This window comes from Akebia trifoliata, chromosome 11 (assembly GCF_017979445.1).
Source record: "Akebia trifoliata isolate Shusen 1 chromosome 11, ASM1797944v1, whole genome shotgun sequence".
In the NCBI taxonomy this organism is placed as follows: domain Eukaryota; kingdom Viridiplantae; phylum Streptophyta; class Magnoliopsida; order Ranunculales; family Lardizabalaceae; genus Akebia; species Akebia trifoliata.
In genome coordinates, this window is record NC_141385.1 from 5,434,923 (window position 1) to 5,448,606 (window position 13,684).

The 13,684-nt window shown below is 36.2% G+C and overlaps 1 protein-coding gene across 4 annotated transcripts; it reads right to left on the minus strand.

Moving 5' to 3' along the window:
* Nucleotides 1-324: 324 nt before the first annotated feature.
* On the minus strand, nucleotides 325-13,357 carry LOC147390541 (myb family transcription factor). Of its 4 annotated transcripts, none has more exons than XM_086458379.1 (10): nucleotides 13,109-13,355; nucleotides 11,341-12,588; nucleotides 8,903-8,990; nucleotides 8,500-8,611; nucleotides 8,269-8,381; nucleotides 7,951-8,048; nucleotides 7,628-7,704; nucleotides 3,933-4,007; nucleotides 3,608-3,670; nucleotides 325-796 (listed from the first exon to the last, which is right to left on the minus strand). In XM_086458379.1, the coding sequence occupies exons 2-10, from the start codon at nucleotides 12,562-12,564 to the stop codon at nucleotides 634-636; spliced, it is 2,013 nt and encodes a 670-aa protein (XP_086314505.1). In that variant the 5' UTR covers nucleotides 12,565-12,588; nucleotides 13,109-13,355; the 3' UTR covers nucleotides 325-633. The 4 variants fall into 4 exon arrangements, with proteins under 4 accessions (XP_086314505.1, XP_086314504.1, XP_086314503.1 ...); XM_086458378.1 differs by having other exon boundaries at nucleotides 11,335-12,613; nucleotides 13,109-13,350; XM_086458377.1 differs by having other exon boundaries at nucleotides 11,335-12,588; nucleotides 13,109-13,349.
* Nucleotides 13,358-13,684: the final 327 nt, after the last annotated feature.

Sequence of the window (13,684 nt, forward strand, 5' to 3'; positions counted from 1 at the left end):
TAGTTGAAGATCATTCATGGATTGATTTTAACTAAACTTAGGCTCTTTGCTTGATTAATGGTTTTATGCACTTGTCTCGGAGTTTTGGAATTTGTAATAACTGCAAAATCCAGGTCAGGATTGCACATAAGTAAACTTCGAATTTACTAATTATCTTTCTTTTCTTCATTTTCAACAAAAATAAATCAATAAAACTATTCTGTAATATAGATCGTCGTAGTATGAAATCAGAAAACTGATCTCTTCTCCATAAAAGTCACTGCAGTTCCTTTCTAAACCCCTTTTATGAAAACCTAAAACGGGTCGATGTTTGACACTTACGAATAAACAAAAGTTGGAAGTATTTTCTTTCCCCATATAAACATCCATTAGTTAACTTCCCATCGTATGTTCTAACAATGTTTTTGCAACACTTATAAAAAATACATCCAAGGCACATAACCAGTGTGACATAAAACTGTTACACAAACAGTTTTCACCAAAAAATGATTATTTAAGTAAATCTCTGGGTTCATTCCTGCACAAACATGTAAAAGGTCCGGATCACAGGTTCATATGGCTGGTCTGAGCGATGGCAAGCTTCTGAAATACTGGTTACAAAAATGTGACACCTAATAGCCCAAATGATGGGCTTCATGGAATGATAGGAGCATTATCAAAAGCCTCTCTCACTTCAAGTAAATCAGGGTCATAACGTTTTGCGAGCACTTCCACTTGTTCTGCAAACGATTTGTCCTTATACTCGCCTATGTTTCTGACCATTTGGTTCCAACGTTTCCGGCAAACATCTCCATCTCTGAGAAAATCCGAAGGAAATAATTAAGGCTATGATGGATGATAAAATGTTAAAAAATGATGAGTGGATCAGATAAATGATGACTAATAAACCACATACTACAGAAGCATGGGTTCAATCTCGGTTTTTGGTCTTGTCTCATTCACAGACAATAATAATGAGTCATCTCAATTAATCTTGAGTGAGATATAAGAGCTTTTTCCAACATCCCTGAACAAGGGATCAGAAAGAAGAAACGTGAAGACCTTGGCTGTGTCTCATATCCGACTAGGACTATTTATGAAACTATGTGCGATAGTTTAAATCATTATCTTTTTGAGGTTGTAACACGCCATGCTCCGCAGCCAAAATCCATGGTGGCCCAATCTATGGCAATTCACTCTGGGACCCATCCTTTTAGGGTCCCCCAGTTGCCCTTTCTGGGGTTCAAACCTGAGACAAACCAATTCATACAAACCTATCTAATACACCAAAAAACCTACCACTATCATTGTGTCTAAAGTTACGCCTTTATACTAATCCAAAGAAAAGATTCTCAGCAAGTATCCAACAAGAAAACTTGGACCATTATAGCATCATAAATATGGGACTATAACGTTGTGCACAAGTGTTCAACTCTTGCACCATACTGCATTAGTTTCTGTTTCATGTACAAATTTGACCATGTCGTATGAAATCCATACTCATTCCAGCAGAAACAAGTTGACTGGGTCGCTTCCTGAGTCGATAAATGTGTTCCAGTAAATAGCACACATTGTGATGAGGTCTACAGGTATCAAAAAAAAAAAAGAATTCTGTGAGAGACTTTAAACAGAAGTATGGATTGTGAACTACAAGCCTGTTCAAACTGAATTAACTGAGGTGAGTTCCCCAAACCCTATTTCAACCCCTTTTTCTTTATTTAATTGATAATAATGTTGCTGGAAATTGATTATCGATTAGGAATCATGAGTTAATCCTATCATTGCAACAAACCCCTTCAGATCAACCTATTGAGCCTGGCTACTTCCTTGAAATCCTTAAAAGAATCCAGAGAAATCTGATCGTGTTGGTTTGATAGCCAAGGTTAGTGTAAGTCTAGTCTTCCTTGGGAACATCTGCCAAATTCCAAGGTTTGGCATTGTGAATTGCAATTTGGTCTTGAGTTGTTCTTAATTTCCTGTCAGACGTTCTACATAATTTGTGGTGGATTGAGCATGACTTTATAATCAGAATTATTCATGCCAAGTTGTTACTTGGTCTAAAATTCATCATATTAGGTTAGTTTTCAGTCCTGCGTTAGCTGGGATGGACTATGTTTTAAAGTTGGAAACTCTTTAACGTGCAACTCATTGTGTGGTTAAATCGTCTAAAACAGTGCACACTCGCGCGTGTATAAAAGCAAACAATCCTGACCATTAAAACACAAAATCCAACATCAGGGATTTATCCTAGGGATATGTGTTTGTTCCCAGCCATTAGATTTCATGTTTTAATGGTCGGGATTACATGTTCCTTATGAGCATAAAATGGGTTGGGATTGGGAGACTCATGAAAAAAGACTCGTGTAAGAACACACAATCCTGACTGTTAAAACACAATCTAACAGTTGGGATTTATCTTTCAGGGATATGTGTTTGATCGCAATGAATTGATTTCGTTTTTGATGGGTTAGAAGTTTCAAAATGGGTATCATCCTCACAAAAATATCAGCACAAATATATATATATATATATATATATATATATATATATATATATATATATATATATATATATATATATATATATATATATATATAGGGTCGGGTTCCTGCAACACACATTGCAACACACATATAGACAACATGTTTGTCTTATATGGGCAAAAATGTTTGGAATGGGCTGATTTTTTGTGAGGATGATCTCTGTGATGAGGGGATCATCCTGGCAAAAAATCATCCCATTCCAAAACTTGTAACCCCATCAAAATTGATTTACAAAAATTGAACGGTCTATAATTTTTCAACAAAAATTGGACGGTCTAGAAGTTTCATAATGAGCTGATTTTTGGCAAGGATGATCTCCTCACCACAGAGATCATCCTCACAAAAAATCAGCCCATTCCAAATATTTTTGCCCATATAAGACAAAACACGTTGTCTATATGTGTGTTGAAATGGTTGTCGTTTGAACCTGACCCATATATATATATATATATATATATATGGGTCAGGTTCAAACGACAACCATTTCAACACACATATAGACAACGTGTTTTGTCTTATATGGGCAAAAATATTTGGAATGGGCTGATTTTTTGTGAGGATGATCTCTGTGGTGAGGAGATCATCCTTGCCAAAAATCAGCTCATTATGAAACTTCTAGACCGTCCAATTTTTGTTGAAAAATTATAGACCGTTCAATTTTTGTAAATCAATTTTGATGGGGTTACAAGTTTTGGAATGGGATGATTTTTTGCCAGGATGATCCCCTCATCACAGAGATCATCCTCACAAAAAATCAGCCCATTCCAAACATTTTTGCCCATATAAGACAAACATGTTGTCTATATGTGTGTTGCAATGTGTGTTGCAGGAACCCGACCCTATATATATATATGAGCTACCTACTAGGAAAAGCATAGAAAATAAGAACTTGGACTTGGCGCACGGTGCCTGGTGTATGGGAAAAATAATGTCAATTCAATCATCAGAAAACCTTGGAAGATTGTGAACGATATAAACGTGATTTCATAACGCATTCGGTATATGGCATGAAATCAACTCAATATGAAACAAATAACATAAATGCACAGAGTTCCAAGAACAAGCATCAGCTTCATTATAAGTACCTGTGATCGAGAAGACTATCCCAGTCCACATCTTCCACACAGGAAGCATCCAAGGCAACAAGCCTGCAATGATACTGATCATAAAAATATTGTATAGATAATTTTATTTGATCTACATATTAACTAGAGACATACAAAAGAAATTCGGAACGAAGATGATCAAGCATAGTTGCATGGATTATAAAGTATAAACTTGATAAGAAGACTCGTCAAAGCTCAGTCTACTTGATGCGGTGAATACCCAAGTTAAGAGTTTTTCCTGAGGTATAGAATTAAAAATATAGTAGCCCATCTTTTAATAAATTAAAAAAGAAGAGAGCCTTACATATTCAGCAACCGATAGTCATCTACATCAGCCCATTTACCTTGTTTTACCAAAGGTGAGGTAAGTGCGTTATACCTGGAAACCACAAACATCAAGCACCCAAATTTGAAAGACTTTCAGATAGGACCAGCAAAATCATGATTTGTAAAAATATTCTGAATGAGTTTAAATTTTTTTACATATAATTTTGGTGCCATATGACAACACTTTCATAATATTCAGTTAATGCAAAGGAGGGAAAATCACAGTATTTTAAATAACAATGACGACAGCATTGCATGCAGTACCGCAATTTCCACAAGCTGTACTCTTGGCAACTATTAAGAGTTTCCTAAATTGAATGGCCACCGAACACCCAGATTTAAAATGAAAATCCAAGGGTAAATTTTTTTTGTTTTGAGTTCTTAAAATTTTATTCCCTACATCTATGTGGCACCAATCATGTTTTTGGGTGCCACATGAACGTTCAGTCCCTATAGATAGGTGGTCCTTCATAACCCCCCCACTCCAAAGTTACACCTTAAAAGAACATGCACGGTTTTTGGCATCTTTTTTTTTTTTGTGATAATTGTAAATTTATTGATAGAAGAGAAGCAAATACTACCACCAGTCAAGATGACCAACTGCAAGAAAAAAACTAAAAGTTACAAAGAGAGTCCCATCTAAAAACAAAGTCATCAAAAAATACACCCTTAAACTCCAGACATAACTTAAACCAAAAATACATCAAACCCAAGACACTCAAAATAAGATCGTGAACCAAAGAAGCCATCCCTTCAAAGATTCTCTTATTCCTATCCAACCATAACCCCCAAGAAATAGCGGAAGGAAGAAACCTCCAAAGAATTTTCTCTCTCCCCAAGAACAAGGAACAATCCCAACTTTGGAATAAGGGTAAAAACGAATTTTTTGAATACATTGAAAACTTTGAAAAGACCAAAGAAGTGGATCAAATGGAATAAGATAGATGACAATGCATCAAAATGTCGTCCACACTCTCACCATTCGAATAGCAAAGATGGCAAGAATTTGGAGTCACAAATCCTCGATTGATTAAATGATCAAGGATGGGTAACTTGTCGAGGGTTGCTAGCCAAATGAAAAATCGCACTTTTGAGGAGCCTTCAAACAAATGAATTTGAAGGGGAATTGCACAGAAGGATTGGTAGGATTTTGATCATACCTGTAGCAAACGAAATTACAGAAAAATTTAGACTTTTACGGATCCACACCCTAGAAACCAAAAATCTCTCCAGGGCTAGCCGCCCTTCAGAAGAAACGACCCAACACCTCCACCGCTAGAACAAACAACAACGGGGAAAGGGGGTCACCTTGCCTCAAACCCCTCAAAGTTCTAAAGAAACCAGTTGTACTACCATTCACAAGAACCAAAAAAAGATGTTGAGGGAACACACTTCATCACCCACTCAATCCACATATCTCCAAATCCCATGCATTGCACCATATATCTCAAAAAACCCCAATTCACACGGTCGTAAGCCTTGTGCATGTCAATTTTGCACATTAAACCCGATTTTCCAGATCTTCTCCTCGAATCAATATATTCGTTTGCTACTAGGACACCATCTAGGATTTGTCTCCCCTTAACAAAAACCCCTAGTTCCCGCCCAATTAGACCCTCAATCGCCTCCTTCAACCTATTAGCTAACACCTTAGATATTATCTTATATGTTGATCCCAACAAGCTAATTGATCTGACATCCGCTAAATCCCTTGCTCTTGACTACTTAGGAATCAAAGCTATGAAAGAACTATTTAAACCATCATCCAAAAACTTCTTATCCTTAAAATCCCTAAACACATTCATCAAATCCTCTTTGATTGTAACCCAACACCTTCTAAAGAATGCCATAGTAAAATCGTTTGGGCCTGGAGCCTTTTCCCTAATCAGCGAATTTAGCACCCCTAACACTTCCTCCTCCTCAAAACTCCTTCCTGACCAATCCTTCTGGTGTGTAGAAATTGATCCTAACTCTAAAAGCTCAAGGACAGGTCTAAACTCTTGATCTTCCTCAAATAGCTTCTTATAAAACTCCATAATCCTTTCTCTAATCCTCTCCTCCTCATCCACAAACTCCCCCTCAATTGTTAAGTTTTTAATGTGAATTTGACTCCTAAAATTAGTCACCTCATGGAAGAATTTAATGTTGTTGTCCCCTTCCTTCAACCATCTGACTCTCGATTTTTTGCTACCAACTCACTTCCACCATCAAGACCACCTTTTTAAATTTTGCTCTTAAATTGGTTCTTTTCAGTTTTTCTTCCTGCGAAAGCCCTAAACTCTCCTCCTTTTGATCCAACCTCCCGATTTCATCAAGAATTGATTTCCTTTAACCTCAACACGCCCAAAGACTTCTACATTCCATTCTTCAATTTTCTCTCTAAGAGCCTTGAGCTTATTTCTGAAAATATTCCCTGGGCTCCCAAAAAATTGAAACTCCTTCCAACATTCATTCACATTTTCACAAAAGCCATCATGGAGCAACCACATATTCTCGATTCGGAAGGGTCTAGGACGAGACAAAACCATGTCACTCTGAAGCACAGTTGGACAATGATCGGAAACTGGATTTGATAAGGAGGTTTGGCATCTTTTGACAAAGGCATACTCCTTTGTGGGAGTGCATTGTACTCTTCTCTACTTTTTTAGCATCATTACATGATAGTCGTCGTAATTATATATTCATCTCCATTGAAACATTCAATTTACATACAATCTACTGCTATATTTCTTCAATTAGTTTTTGTTTTTTCCCTATTTCTACTTTTCTCTCTATGCCTCCTCTTCTCCATATAAAATTCGAAAGTACGAAGTTACGGATGTGAAAAAAATTAAGTTGATTTTGATGAGATTGAAATTTAGATTTGAATATTAAACTTCGAAATGTGAAATTATGAATTGTCATAACAGAAGACGTGGCTTTGACCAGAACTGAATGGAGGAACAGGTTTCGTTTAGTCAACCACAAATCATTCGGATAAGGCGTTGATGATGGTAATGAAGATCTATTTAAAAAATGCAGGCTAGTAAGGCCTATGCATTGCACCTTAGCATTCAAAAATAATGGTTTTGGCAAACCTCAACAGCAAAACTAGGCATAATTCAAAAAACAATGAACTATAAAATTTATAAACAAATACAAGGTTCAACTACCATTTTGTTAATCAATTATTTTGCAAAGATACCTCCTGTTCCATGAGATGATTTTCTGATTCATCAATGACAAACAGTAGCCTCTTTAGGTCTTTGAAAGCTTAAAACCGAAGTGATGATCGATAAGCACTCAACTATAAACTTTCCCCAATTTTAGCCGCCTAAAAAAGGTAAAAGCCTCAATGGAGTGGGATTAATCCAAAAATGTAGTTGAAGAAAAATAATAACTCATAAGTGCACCAAATTGAGATCCAAGGAACTTAATTCTCTTAAATACTTCTCTATTGTCTAATCGAGCATCATAGAATTCTGATCTTATGATCAGGCATTAAATATGAACTTAGTGATTAGAAGAATCATCATACGTGAGCATAACACATGTGTATAGTATTTATGTTGCGTAACAAACAAATAAGAACAAGACATAATAAAGAAGTCCATTTTAACAAGAAAATGAAGTATAATACACATGTAGTAATGAAGTCCAACGTCAACAATTTAAAAGAAATAGAATAAATACCATTTCAGGCAGCAACTCGAATTGAGTCGAGTGGACAACTTCTCACTAATTGCTTCCCAAGAGATATTATCTCGCAACTGCCCAATACCAGTTAAACTTATCAAAAAGAAAAAAAGGAAAAAAAAAACTGTCCAATACCAGTAAAAGTTGGACACTAACTTGGTAAATAGAAAATATTTCAAAATTCAACTCCAGATATGATGAAAAATGAACGTTGGGAATTACATCTAACTTCCAATGTCCATAAATCATTCAGTAACTAATAAAACAGATTAATGTTCAATTTTAAACAAAGTGAAAACAGCCTAAAGGATCTTACTAACCATGCCATGCTTTGATTTCCTTTCCTCAAATGCCTTCATGCGCAAATCCAAGTTTACAAGATCAAATAAAGTCTGGTACTCCTCTTGGGACCAACGCCCTGTGTCATGGAAGGTGGAAGAACAAAATGCAACAATCAGAGACAAACAATAGAACTTATAAACATATGTTCCATACTCTACTCAGAAATCATCATATTCATATGTTCCAGAGGAAATAGACAAAACAATCATCAATAGTCAGGGTCTAGACTAGATACTAAAACCTGAACCAAACCAAGGAATTCAGCCAAGATCCAAGTTAGTGAAATAGCAAGTTACCTTTCTTTAAGTTGGGGAACTTTATCCTGCGCCATGTATCTTTCACATGATGCCGATGTTTGTCAAGCACATCACCAATCAATCTCCAATCTGGTCCATATTGTTTGTGGAACCTACAGATCACATTTTATCATACAATAAGTGGACAGCTATATATATATATATATATATATATATATATATATATATATATATATATATTATATTAACCAACTATGTGATTGAACACACTTTCGAACAAGATCTTTCTCTTCGGTAGTCCACACACGCTTCTCATTCCTTTCAAACAACACATGTGCGCGGCTATATATGCTCTCGTAGGGTCTCCAAGGTAAGGCAGTCGCTGCAATTAAAACACCATAGATTAACAAATTATGCAAGTGCTTATTCATGAAACTTGGTAAAATATCAGGTCTCCAAAGGAAGTATGTCCCAACAATCAACCAAAACTAACAAAATTAATACTGTTATTGAAGTTGAATGATAAATACAAACACGGTGGCTTCACACCTGGGAAAAAAAGAAAAGTTGATGCTCCGGACGTGGTCATTATGAATTAGAGAATAAAAAACATATGCATACCTCAACCTTGAATAAGGAACACATAACTCAAATCGCAAAGTAAGGAGCTCACCTATCTCCTTCCAACAGTGCTTTACTTCCTGATGTGATCTACAGTGCAGAACCATATTCACACCTTCCTTATCTCCCAAACCACGTTCCTAAAAACACAATGAGTGAAGTAAATCCATGGGATGCTACCACTTTACTTTCATGAACTACATGTGTGAGTAAGAATCGAAAAGATAAAAAAGGCTCAGTGGCACATTATCTAACTGTACCAGTTAAAGAACAAACAGTCCAGCGAAAACATTAATAAAAAAAAATATTAACTGACATTGCATGACTGCATATTCATAAGCACCTTTAAAAGAATGAGATCAGTACAAATCGTGTTCAAAACTAAACAATACTTACTATCAAAACAAAAGTCAAACCATTGTGCAACTTCTCAAGCGTATCTTAACATGGATGGCAATGGTTAATTTATAGGTATCTGTCTGATGAGGATGTCTGATACGTTGCTTATGTTATTTAAAGGTAGATGAAAACATTAGCAAATGGATGTGTTTTCCATCAGAGCTAGCAAGACTGACTGCATTAGACCTTAGTCACCTCAGCACACTAATACTCCACTCACATAGCACGGCCAAAACTTCGAGTTCACAGTTTTTTTTTATAAGTATAATTTTATTGCTGAAGAACAGAAGAATGTACAAGGCAGTTGAGATAACCGAACTAAATGAGAAGAAAAATAAATAAAACAAGAGACAAATAGAGAAGCTACCTAGAGCACACAGACTCCCACCTAAAAACAAATTATTCAAAAAATACATATTTGAATTCAACAAAAAGTTTGTGCCAAAAAAACAGTAACCCAAGAATCAACAGTCTATTATCCGGAGAAGAGGCTTCCACTCCTTAAAAGCATCTCATGTTCCTCTCCATCCACAACTCCCCAGTACACTACAAATGGCAGCAACCTCCACAGTATTTTATTCCTCCAAGAGAACAAGGAATGATCCCATTCCCAGCTTTGTAAAAAAGATAAGATCAAGTTAGGAAACACCCAGGAGAAATCAAAGAGGACTAAGAAATGTGACCAAAGGGAAAAAGTAGCAAGGCAATGCAATAAGATGTGGACCATTGACTTACCACTAGCCTTACACAAAAAGTATAAGTTTGGCATGAAAAAACCTCTTTTTATAAGGTGGTCAATAGTGATCATTTATGTCTAGGAAGAAAGCCATCTACGAAGGATATAAACTAATCAGGATATTTAGAGATTATTAACAAACCCAATAGCTCACAAGAATGGAGTAGAACCCTAATGAACATGGAGTACATGTATGCATAGGTGCGGGAAGTGAGTATAAAGCTTCCTAGAAGAGTGTATAGTAGATGTTAGCAATAAGGTTTGCTTTTTGGAAGGGGGGGCGGAGGGGGGCCTTTACCTTACTTTCCTAGTTTGCATAGTTTAATCACTCTCAAAAACACTAAATTTTCAACAACAAAAAAAAAACACTAAATTGATGGATTGATTTAAATGGTAATATTATCAAGTGGTACCCAAACTTTTGGTGAGCCTTAACCATTCAAAGGCTATCATGCTTCAATTTATCCATTCTTGATAGTGTCCATGTTTGAGGAAAAGCTGATTTCTCTATCTTTATTTTTTCCTATTTCTTTTTCTATCAAAGTGATTTAATTGAGGATGTTTTGATTAAAAAGAAATATAGGTATTAGCAACCTATTTCTAACAAAGCACACCTCTTGTTTGAGACCAAATCTTTAAAAAAAAAATTTGCCACAATTTGTAAGTACGATACTTGTGACAAGATTTAAAGGTGTAGGATTCCAAACTTTTTCAAACACCAAACATGGGCATGTTTTTTTGTTTACGTGTTCTGTTTTTTTTTTTTTTTGGGCGTGGTGGTGTTTGTGGGAGAGGTTGCTCATTTGTGATCCCACAGTTGGGTTCCTTGCTTTCATGATGTATGACAATAGTGTAAAAAAACTAAACAGCAGGAATCCAAGAAATAATAAGAGAAATTCAAAATGTCAATAAAATGTAAGCAAACCACCAAAAAGTTGAACATTTGGCAATTACTTATTTAAATGAAGACAACAATACTTTCTATATTTCAGTCAATAATAGCACATTCTGAAAGGGGAAAAGGCTACATATGGTGTTTCTCATATTGAGCCCACAACAAACTATGATATTGTCTGATTAACTCATTGGCAAAAGCCTAGCAGTGAAGTAACAAATCTAGACAACAGGAATCCAAGGAATAATAATAGCAATTACAAGTGTCAATAAAATGTAAGTGAATCACTATACAATGAACTTAACATTTCATTATTATTTATTATAATGAAGAGAAAGATATTTTAAATGTTTCAACAAACAATAGCACGATCAATCATTTACTGCTATAAAAGGGAAATTAAAATAATCATGAGAAGCAACCATGTACATTTGCAAGTCTTTATAGAACTTACCCTTACATATTTAAAAACAGCTTCTTTGAGCATTTCATCTTCTTCTGGTGAGAACCGCTTACCTCGCACCAACTTCTCTTCTTGATTTTCCTCCCCAGCATCTGCTCCATCATCAGATAAAGGAAACACCTCTACCTTCTGTGAAAACTTTACTCGCTTAGACGGCCTTTTCAGTTTAGAATCTCCGGAATGATCCACTCTTCCCTCCTTATTTTTTGTTCTTGGCTCTCCCTTATCAATACTTCTTTCTTCAACATCTTCTACTGAATTGGCCTTCTTCCTCGTTTTCTTGTATTTTTTTTCCACTACAACGTCAAGTGCTTCCTTCTCCCCACCCCTCTTTTTCTCCCCTTTCTTCTTATCCTTCCCTTTGTGCTCTACCTTTGCTATACTACCTCTATCAAACTGATCTTTTTCTTTTCCAAACTCTTCATAACTAGCAACGCTTTCTTTCTTCCCCTCAGCAGAGACTTCACGTCTACCCTTCTTGTCCCTTTTCTCCTTCTTTTCTTTTCTCTTCCCCTTTACTTTATGTAATTCATCACTATCTCTTACGTCAGAAACCCCTTCTTTCTCGTAGCTTTCCAATCCTTTATTTTCTTTATCTTTCCCCACCTTTTTATCATTAAGAATATCCGTCGAAGAGGAACCCATATCCTCCTTATTCTTGTTCATCCTATCCTTCTTCCGCTTCTTCTCCTTCCTGAAGACGAGTTCAACATCATATTTCTGCTCCTCATCCTTCTTATGTTTCAATTTTCTCTTCTTCCCATTCTTTGCTCCCCCGTGATCCTTGTTACTAATAAGCGTTTCTCCAATGACATTCAAATCCAACTCATCACTCGTTCCATCTCTCTTCTCCCTCTTTCTCTTCTTTTTCTTATCGTCTTTCCTCTGTCCTACCACGTTATCATCCACATCTACATTTTCTTCCCTATTTCTACTTACCTTCTTCTGATTCTTCTCTTTTGTGGAGATAAGTTCAACTTCATTCTTCCACTCCTTCTCATTTACAAATTCCTCTCCAATAGCATTCAAATCCAAATCATCCTTGGCCTCACCTTTCTTCGCCTCCTTTTTCTTCTTTTTCCTATCATCTTTCCTCAACCCCACCTCCTTATCATCCACGTTCGTATCCAAAATGCCATTATCGTTCTTCTTCGTTTTCTTACTATTCTTTCTCTCTCTCCTTTGGACTATATCCTCCTCTTCCTCTACTCCCGTTCCCATAGTCGTTATAGCCCTACTCAATACCTGTCAAAACTTAAAACGTGTGTGCCTGAGAAAAAAAAAAGTGAACAAAAATAAAATGGAAAAACAACAAAGAAAAAAGCTGAAGAAATTAAAAACGGCTTAGATTTATCGTGTTTTGAAGACAAACAAACAAGATGTGAAACAAATTGTGATTATTGAAGACAAACACAGACTTACTTTGTTGTGTTGCTCTTTATCTTTCTAGATCAGAAAACAAGAAAAATATACTGAAATTGACTTGGTGAAAGCTAAATTGAATTGGAAAAAAGCTAAGTAGTCTCTTACGAATTTTCACAAACGGTTGGTGCACATTAGTTTGGAGGAAAGACTTTTGTAGGAAACACTCCAAAATCAGACAAAAAATTAACAAATAGAAATGCAGATTTTAATACCAATCCTCACAAAAACGTAGAGAGGCATGATTCAAATCAACAAAAAAAAAACCAGAGAGAGAAGAAAATCTAGGGTTTCTCAAGCTCAATGGATGTTCTCACTTAAATCGGAGAAGATCTGAACTTACCGGTGATGGTGACGACGAAGGAGACGGCGGCTATGGTGAAGGTCGCGACGATGGTAAGTCCGGCGAAGATCACTACGGCGACGAGAGAAGAAAAATGTGAGAGAGAGAGAGAGAGGAGTTTACCTTCTGAAAGATAAGAGAGCAGAGAACCTCTCGCAAAAAACCCCGATGTGTGCGAAGTCGAAGTCGAAGAGCCCGACGAAACCCCTAGCAAAAAAATTCCGGAAATTTTTTACTCGTAATATATTGCGGTGATTTCAAGTCTTTTTTCTGATAAAAATCAGACTTTACAGTGGACTCGCTTTACATTGCACGGGGACAATCAAAATACGCGAATCTTTACGTATCCGACTATTTACGAGGTTTCACGGACCAAACAAGCTGGTCTCATTCCCCAATCCAAGGATGACGAGTTGACTCAGTCTTCTCGTCTTGACGCCTTTCACAATGACAGATTAACTTGTTTAAAATTATGGATAATTTAGTAAAAACCCCTACGAATTGATGATATTAGATTTACTCCCTGAAATGTAGGTTTGACCATTTTGAACGAAATTGAATATGAGTGCGACTAGT